Raw genomic sequence first — 9,044 nt, 5'->3', positions numbered from 1 at the left:
GGTTCGGCTGGGTCCCTGGCAGTGGGGGGGTGAGCGGGTGGGGGTCCGCCTGGGTCCCTGGCAGTGGGGGGGTGAGCGGGTGGGGGTCCGGCTGGGTCCCTGGCAGTGGGGGGGTGAGCGGGTGGGGGTCCGCCTGGGTCCCTGGCAGTGGGGGGGTGAGCGGGTGGGGGTTCGGCTGGGTCCCTGGCAGTGGGGGGGTGAGCGGGTGGGGGTCCGCCTGGGTCCCTGGCAGTTGGGGGGTGAGCGGGTGGGGGTCCGCCTGGGTCCCTGGCAGTGGGGGGGTGAGCGGGTGGGGGTCCGCCTGGGTCCCTGGCAGTGGGGGGGTGAGCGGGTGGGGGTCCGGCTGGGTCCCTGGCAGTGGGGGGGTGAGCGGGTGGGGGTTCGGCTGGGTCCCTGGCAGTGGGGGGGTGAGCGGGTGGGGGTCCGCCTGGGTCCCTGGCAGTTGGGGGGTGAGCGGGTGGGGGTCCGCCTGGGTCCCTGGCAGTGGGGGGGTGAGCGGGTGGGGGTCCGCCTGGGTCCCTGGCAGTGGGGGGGTGAGCGGGTGGGGGTCCGGATGGGTTCCTGGCTGTGGGGGGGTGAGCGGGTGGGGGTCCGGCTGGGTCCCTGGCAGTGGGGGGGTGAGCGGGTGGGGGTCCGGCTGGGTTCCTGGCTGTGGGGGGGTGAGCGGGTGGGGGTCCGGCTGGGTCCCTGGCAGTGGGGGGGTGAGCGGGTGGGGGTCCGCTTGGGTCCCTGGGGGCTGGGGAGGTGAGGGGAGTGGATGGGGGTTCAGCTGGGCCCCTGGCACCGGGGCAGGGGAGGGAAAGGGAGGGGGTGTGGCTGGGCCCCTGGCGGCTGGGGCGGGGACGGGGAGGGAGTGGGGGTCTGGCTGGGCCCCCGGAGCCTGTCCCTCCCTGGCCCCTTTTGCACCCCCGGGCACAGGGGTCATCAGACAGGGCAGGCGACTGGATGATCTCGCAGGGAGACCCCCTCGCCCCGCCCTTCTCTCCAGCAGCCTCTGCACCAGCAGAGAGGGGGCAAACTGGGAAGCCAGTGGGAGCAGGGAGCTGGCACTGCCCGTCCTCCCCCCACCCCGCCCCACCGACCCAGCTGCTCCCCCCTCTGGCACAGTGAGGGTGGCTGGGCTACAACAGACACAAGCCCCCCCCTCTCCGGACCCCCCCCCCACTGCCCCCTGCTCACAAAGCGCCTCTGGGGGGTGGCATCTCGGCTCCATCTCACAGCCTGGGAGCTGCAGCCCAGGGAGGAAGGGGCTTGCCAAGGGCCTCCAAGTGGGCAGTGGCTATGCCAGGGGACAGCAGGGGCAAGGCCAAGGGACTGGAGGGGGCAGGGACAAGAGGGGCCCGGGCAGGGCCAGGGGCCAGGAGGAGCCCGGGGACAGGAGGGGGCAGGGCCAGGAGCCGGCCGGCAGAGCCGCAGTGGCGCTTCCAGAGAGCTGCCCGGGAATCGTCTCCCCGGAGCCCAGGGCCGCGGCCGGAGCCCAGCGAACATGCAGCCGGGCGCCGCAGCGGGTGCTTTGCGGAGGCGATGGAGCCTCCTGCCCAGCCATCCCTGAAGCATCCAGCCGCTTGCTGCCAGCTGGGCACCGCAGCGTGAAGTCGTTTAAGCAATTAACCGATAACCTGGGGCTGGGCAGTTCATCCAAACGCCTCCCCCCCCCCCGGCTGCCTTTGTATCAGAAGCGGGGGGGGGGGGGCAGCCAGGAGCCAGTGCCCATGGGGAACCGGCTCCCATGGAGTAGGCTGGGCAGGGAGGGGTCCCTGGCCTGTGCCGGAGGCTGGGGATGGGTGACAGGGGAGGGATCACGTGACGATTCCCGGTTCTGTTCATCCCTCCGGGGCACCTGGCCACTGGGCCGACAGGACGCTGGGCTGGAGGGACCTTTGCTCCGACCCCGTCTGGCCGCTCTCGTGTTCCTACACCCAGAAAGGAGGCAGGCGCAGCAGCTGGCGGGGGCTGCTTCCTAAGAACGGCCAGACGGGGGGGGCCAGTGTCCTCTCTGCCGACAGTGGCCAGCGCCGGGTGCCCCAGGGGGAGGGAACGCAACAGGGAATCCCCCCGTGATCCCTCCCCCGTCACCCAGAGGCTGGGGACCCCATTCCTACCCATCCTGGCGAACAGCCATTGATGGACCTAACCTAGCTCTGTTTTGAACCCTGTTAAAGTCCTGGTCTTCCCCACATCCTCCGGCAAGGAGTTCCACAGGTTGACTGTGCGCTGAGTGAAGAAAAACTTACTTCTGTTTGTTTTAAACCTGCTGCCTATTCATTTCATCGGGTGACCCCTAGTTCTTATATTGTGGGAATACATAAATAACGTTTCCTTATTCACGTTTTCCAGACCAGTCATGATTGTACAGACCTCGATCACATCCCCCCTTGTCTCCTCTTTTCTAAGCTGAAAAGTCCCCGTCTTTTGAATCGCTCTTCAGATGGGACCCATCCCAAACCCCTACATTTTAGTTGCCCTTTTCTGAATCTTTTCCAATGCCAAGAGAACGTTTTTGAGATGGGCACGTCAGTGCTGGTCTTATTCTCTGCCCCGATTTCCAGCTTTGCTCCTGCAGGGCCGGTGTCCGGAGGGGACAGGACGGAGTCGCTCTTATGTAATAGAATTGTTGCTACCTAGGAGTTATGGGAGGGTCTCCCTGAGCTCTAGCGGCCTCCCTCCCATTTACGACCCCATCGGGAGCAGCAAATTCTGCCCCCCCTCCTTGAGAGACAGAGCCAGTCAGCAGGAAACAGGAAATAAAATCGCCCCCCTCCCCCCCGCGAACACCCCATTCCCCTGGCAGAGGCCTGGCCACAGGGCGGGGAGCGAATTCCCAAAGGGAGGGGCCCTCGCAGGGAAGAGGGCTGCCCCGTGTTACAGCCAGCTGCAACGGGAGCTCCTGGGGCCGGGCGCCACTGCAAGCGCTCACACTCCAAACAGCCATGACAGCAGGTGGGAGGGGAAACTGAGGCACGGAGTAGTGACGTGACATGCCCAAGGACTCCCGGCAGCTCAGTGGCAGAGCTGGGAACAGACCCCCCCCCCCCCAGCTCTCCTGTGTCCCGGCCTCTGCTCCACACTCACACTGCATTGGCTAGATGGGGTCGCTAGAGAGCCGCTGCCGCTGCCGCTGCCGCTGCCGCTGCCGCCCTCTCCAGCCAGCTGGGCACCAAGGAACCACCCCCCCGCTACATCCCACCAGACCAACCCACGCGCCCTCAGTCACGCCCCTTCCAGGCCGAGGGGGTGCCTGCCCCTAGTGCCCTCCGGTGCCCCGTGCACTGCTCAGTTCCCTGGCTCGGCGCTGCCTGCGCCCGGTGCCGGCTGCTCTTAGCCGGGAGCCTAAGGACCAGTATGGAGTCGGGGCAGAGCAGCGCCGGCTTCTCTGGAGCTGCTCCGGCTCCCTGCGGCGGGGACCGAGGCTCTTCCCTGCTCCCCAGCCGGGCCCAGAGATCCGCACATCCAGGCTGATCCATGCCACGGGCGGACGCTCTCCGGGCAAGGGGTAGCCCGCTTCGTAGACCCCCCCAGGGGCCAGGAACCCCAGATCTGGGGGGGGGTCAGTCAGCCAAGAGACATTGCCGGTGACCGTCCCTCCTGCAGGACCCTGCCCTGGGGGGCCGATACCCCCGGCTTGCCGGAGACTCCGCCCCAGGCAGCCAGCATGACCGGAGCCGCGAGGCGCCGTCCCGGACAAAGGCTGCGTCTCTGGGCGCCCCGGTGCGCAGCCCCGGGCTCAGCCCAGTGCAGCGGCAGCGGGCCTGATGGGGCAGCTACGTACAGCATCAGCTACAGCCGGGGGGGGGGGGGGGGGGAAGGGCAGCGCTGCCCCCTGCTGGAGGGGTTGGCCCGCAGGCTCCATGGAGCTGCAATCTGAGCACAAGAAAGGCTGGCCAGGCGGGGTCAGACCAGAGGCCCGTCCAGCCCAGCGTCCCCCTGGCAGCAGCCAACGGCAGGCGCCCCAGAGGGAGTGAACAGAACCAGGAATCACCAAGTGAGCCCTGTCGCCCAGTCCCAGCGTCTGACAGACAGAGGCTTGGGACACCCACCCTACCCAGCCTGGCTGACAGCCACGGGGGGACCCAACCTCCAGGAATGTAGCTCGCTCTTTTTGAACCCTGTTAGCGTCCTGGTCTTCACCACATCCTCTGGCGAGGAGTTCCGCAGGTTGGCTGGGCGCTGCATGAAGAAAAACTTCCTTTGGGTTGTTTTAACCCTGCTGCCTGTTCATTTCATCTGGTGACCCCTAGTTCGTATGTTATGGGAACAGGTAAATAACTTTTCCTTATTCACTTTCTCTGCACCTGGCATGATGTATAGACCTCTGTCAGCTCTCCCTTAGTCTCCTAATGGCGAGATTCTGTCCCGCAGCCTCGGGCATGAGCCTGCGGGTCGGGAGCCTGGTCCCCAGCTCTGTCATTGTGGGGTTGCTGGCAGGGGAGGTAGGCGCCCCCGTGGTGTTGGGCGTCAGGGCTGACGGGCCAGGTAGGTGCCCTGAGCGAGCTGCAGCTGAGCTGCCAGGAAGGCGGGTCTGGCAAAGGCCGCTCAGCTTGGGCACCACAGGCTCTCCTGATGCTTCAGTGCCCGGCGCTGCCTTTGGGTGGGCGCCGATTCGCTCCCTGTCGTGCTGCTGCAGCGAGCCCTTAGCCTCCTGCCGTGGCGCCACACGGGGAATCGGGGACCCCCTCCGGCGAGAGCGGCTCCCGGTTCACTGCATGCTTGTGGCACTCGGGGGCGCTGCCCTTCCCTGGCTGCTGGCTCGCCCGCTCCTCCGCCGGATCCCTGGCCTGTGTCTTCCCGCCGCTGGCGCTCGGCCCTGGTGGGGCTGCCGGCTCTGTGGGGCAGGCCCTGAGTCCTGTTCGCTGGGACTTGCCTTGGGCCGCCAGTTGCTGTGGGGTGTCCAGGCGCGAGGCTGTCGCAAGGGCTCACCTGGATCCCCTCCGTGGCCTGGGACACCGGCCTCCAGGGGACCCCTGGGAAGACTCGCGAGAGCAGCTGCTGGTGGCCCGAGGGAGGCTCCGAACCCCCAGGCCCAGGGGCCCTAGAATTCTTAACCCCAAGGCCTCTCCCCGGGCCGGACGAGCTGGCCTCCCTAGCAGGGCTTCTGGAGTTCTCCTGCGGGAACCCAGCCTTTCCTGGCTCTCCCGGGCTTCCGGATCCTGCTTCTCCATGTGCTCCGGCTACGCGCACGGGGGGAGGGACCCGCGAAGGCGCAGCCAGGCGCTCGGAGCAGAGGCAGCTCCCGGGCAGGCGGCGCCCCCCCCCCCCACACACACACACTTCCTGTGTCTTCTCCGTGGGATCCCAAGCTCAGATCGGTTAGGCACCCAGCCCGTCCTGGCTGGAAATCGGCCCAGGACGGAGACTCCACCCCCCACCCCCAGGAAATGGTTCCTTACTCTCGTGGTGACAAATTCATGCCTCATTTCCTGGCTTGGCCCCGGGTATCCGTCCCTCGGCCAGCTCGGAGAGCTCGCTGGTGGGTATTCGCCCCCGGGCGGGCTGAGGCCACAGTCGGGGGGCCCATCGGGCCGGTTTGGGCAGGACCCCCCCTCAGGCCTGTCCCAGCCGACCCGACTTTTTTGACAAAATTGGGCATCGCGGGGCAAGAGCAAACGGCAAATGCCCACGTGTGCCCAGAAGGTCGGGAGGGACCCCGAGCAGGGCACGGCTGGGGGGGCTACGCCGGCCCACGGATGGAGGGAGAGCTGGGCAAGGCAGCTCTGGGCAGCCTGCCCCACATACAGTGGGGAAAAGGACCTCAGGTGGACCCACATCGGGGGGAGGTGGCAGCAGTGGCAGGGGACTGGGGCTGGCCCTTGGGAAGCTCAGCCCGGCCCTGTGTGGGTGGGAGACAGGGAGGACTTGGGTCAGCCCCACAGGGAGGCAGGGGGCTCGGGCCAGCCCCACAGGGAGGCAGGGGCTCGGGCCAGCCCCACAGGGAGGCAGGGGCTCGGGTCAGCCCCACAGGGAGGCAGGGGCTCTGGTCAGCCCCACAGGGAGGCAGGGGCTCGGGCCAGCCCCACAGGGAGGCAGGGGGCTCAGGCCAGCCCCCAGGGAGGCAGGGAGCTCTGGTCAGCCCCACAGGGAGGCAGGGGGCTCAGGCCAGCCCCACAGGGAGGCAGGGAGCTCTGGTCAGCCCCACAGGGAGGCAGGGGCTCGGGCCAGCCCCATAGGGAGGCAGGGGGCTCAGGCCAGCCCCCAGGGAGGCAGGGGGCTCAGGCCAGCCCCACAGGGAGGCAGGGGGCTCTGGTCAGCCCCACAGGGAGGCAGGGGGCTCAGGCCAGCCCCACAGGGAGGCAGGGAGCTCTGGTCAGCCCCACAGGGAGGCAGGGGGCTCAGGCCAGCCCCACAGGGAGGCAGGGAGCTCTGGTCAGCCCCACAGGGAGGCAGGGGGCTCTGGTCAGCCCCACAGGGAGGCAGGGGGCTCAGGCCAGCCCCACAGGGAGGCAGGGGGCTCGGGCCAGCCCAGTGATGTCCTGTCTTCTCACCGCCTAGTCCTCAGGCCCCTCCTTCACCGTGACCTTTGCTCCGCGCAGGAGCCCGCACTCCGGCTCGGCCACTGGCAGCGGGTGCTCGGAGCCTTTGCTCGTCCTCGGGGCTCTTCGCCGCCCCCCCGCTGATCAACGTCCTCCTTGACCCCAGGACACCAGAGAGCTCCGCTCCGCTCTGGCTGGGCCTCGCCAGTGCCCAGTGCAGGGCGCAGCCCCCTCAGTGCCGCCCAGCCTGGCATTAGCCCTTTGCCAGCCCAGCAGGGCTCCGGCTCAGCTGATCAGCCCCCAAACCTTTGTGGGGCGCTGCTCCCCAGCTGCCGGGGTTCTCTGTCCCCGGACGGGTCCCCTGGAAGCCGCCTGTGCCATGACCCCAGAGGGCGCCCAGCAGAGCCTCTCCGGTCGCTGCCGCGCTTGGGCACGAGCTGGTCCCTGGCTCGGGGGCAGGGGCGAGGAGGCAGCTCGGGGCAGCTTATGCCAGCTTTGTCCACAAGGCGGTTTCTTGCACCTTCCTCCCAAGCGGCTGCGCTTGGCTCTGAATGGCCCAGCCCGGCCTCCCCGGGCAGGAAGGGGTTGCAGGAAGCCCTGGGGCCCGTCCCCCGGGCATTGTGCCTGGCGTGAGTTGGGTCCTGGCCGTTCCAGTAAGAGGAGCGCACCACCCCCAGCAGCCCGCCAGAGGGGACGGGGCGGGGGCCTCGTGGCCTCGTGGGGAGCAGGAGCAGAGGCTGGGAATCCGTCGGAGAGGACCCTGAGTGGTGCCATGGCGGAGGGGACACTGGGGCTGAGGCCCATCCGAACGCCAGGCCCCGCTGCTCTGCCGGCTGATCCCCAGCGCAAAGGCCTGGGTGGCCTGGAGCAAGCCGGGTGGGGGGGCCGTCAGGCGCAAGGGATCGGGTACGATGAGCAGGCAGAGCAGCCCCCCATGGAGGTGTCTGTCTCCCACCCTCCCCTAGCAGAACTGGGGGGGGGAACAAAACGCTGCGGGATGGGGCGGGAGGGCACCGGGTGGGGGAGGGTTTCAATGGCTCTGGGAACAGCTGAGCCCCAGGGGAGGGGGTCTAACAACTCCGCCTCCCCAGCCCCTGGCGCTGGCAGCTGCCAGAGACGGGGTGCTGGGTTCAGGGGCCTGGGTCCTGACCCCCAGGGAGGCCCAAGCTCAGCCAATGACACGCCTGCAGCCTGGGGCAGCCACAGGTCCGGGGCAGGACTGGGGGCTCCCACGGAGAGGCAGAGCCGGCCGGGCCAGGCTGGGAGCCCTGCCTGTGCCACCCTGTTCAACCACCTGCTCCGCCACCGCCACGGAGCTCCTCTGCCCCCTTCCCTTCTGCCTCCCGCCCGCCTTGCCCAGGGCACCGGCCACGACATCTGGCGGGGGGAAATGTGGCTTTGCGCATGGCGCTGCCCCCTGGCTTCCCACCCCCAGGGCTGGGGCAGGGACAAGGGCCCTCGCTCTGTCCTGGGGAAGGAGCCGCACCCCCGTCCCTGAGCAGGAGGGCCCATGAGAATCACAGAGGCCATTCCCCCCCCAGCGCCACTGGCGAGTGGGGGGCTCGCTGAGCCCGGGGGTCTGTCCCCCTTCACCGGCTGCACCCCCCGCAGGAAGCCAGCCTGCTTTCGGAGCCTGTGACCCCGCCTGCTCCCGGCCAGCCCCTCACCCAGGCCTCTAGGAAAGGACGGTGGCTGGTGTTCTGTGCGCCCCCTTCGCTGCAACTTCCCTGGGGTTTCTTTTTGAAATCAGGCAGGCTCCAGTGCCAAGCCCAGGGACTATCCCCCCCTCCCGCAATTCTCCCTGCGCCACTGTAAGGGGGAGGCTGTTCGGTGCCCCCCTTCCCCGCCTGGCGAGGGGCTGTTTGCAGCTGCCTCCGGGGGGCCAGGCCCTGCAATAATAAATAAAGCCGAGCCAGGCTGCCGCGTTTGAGAGGCTCTGGAGCAGAATTCCTGTGTTTAGCGAAGTTTTTTTTCTCCTCCAGCCCCGGCCGTCATTGATTTGCGGGCGGGGGGGAGCGCGGGGGCTGCCTGGGTGGTCTCCCCTCGTCTCCGCTGTGGCGAGCTGTTGCTTAGCAGCTAATAATAGGAGATGTTTGCAAAGTAATTTGCCTCTTCCTTAGCCAATGGGAACCGGAGCGCGTTCCCATCACCCCCCCGCCCCCCATGATCTGGAGGGGAGGCTGCGGCTGGCTCCAAATGTGGCCGGGACGGGCTCCGAGGCGCACGGCGCAGCGCTGAGGCTCGGCTCCGAGGGGCTTTTCCCCGCTGCGCCTCGCCGCCCAGCACCGCAGCCCGGCCGGAGGGCGCAGGGCCCCGCTCGCATGGCCCCGGGGCTGGCCACATAATGTGGGGCGGGGACCCCCGGAGCAGAGCGGAGCCCTCGGATGCTGCCCGCTGCCCCCTGGATTACCGCGCTCGCCCTCCTGCCGCGCCCGCCTGCCCTCGCTCGTCCCCCGCCGGAGCCGGACCATGGCCTCGGAGCCCCGCTCTGGAGAGCGCGCCCCGGGCTCCGCTCCGCCCGGCTCGGGAGCCGCCTCGGCGCTGAAGCGGATCCCCAAGGTGAGCGGGCGGCAGAGA

General features: G+C 68.7%; 1 protein-coding gene across 2 annotated transcripts in view; it reads left to right on the top strand.

The window, feature by feature from the left end:
• Window positions 1-8,637: 8,637 nt before the first annotated feature.
• PTCH2 (patched 2) overlaps window positions 8,638-9,044 on the top strand; it is a 43,409-nt gene continuing 43,002 nt past the window's right edge. The window contains exon 1 of one of the 2 annotated variants that reach the window (XM_075935845.1): window positions 8,638-9,026. In XM_075935845.1, coding sequence (XP_075791960.1) covers window positions 8,937-9,026 — 90 coding nt within the window. In that variant the 5' untranslated portion in view covers window positions 8,638-8,936. The remainder of the gene's footprint in view (window positions 9,027-9,044) is intronic. The other variant, XM_075935843.1, reaches the window with a different exon arrangement.

The sequence above is a fragment of the Pelodiscus sinensis genome, chromosome 9 (genome assembly GCF_049634645.1).
Source record: "Pelodiscus sinensis isolate JC-2024 chromosome 9, ASM4963464v1, whole genome shotgun sequence".
In the NCBI taxonomy this organism is placed as follows: domain Eukaryota; kingdom Metazoa; phylum Chordata; order Testudines; family Trionychidae; genus Pelodiscus; species Pelodiscus sinensis.
The sequence above is the reverse complement of the archived record's forward strand: the minus strand, read 5'-3'. Positions and strand labels throughout refer to the sequence as shown.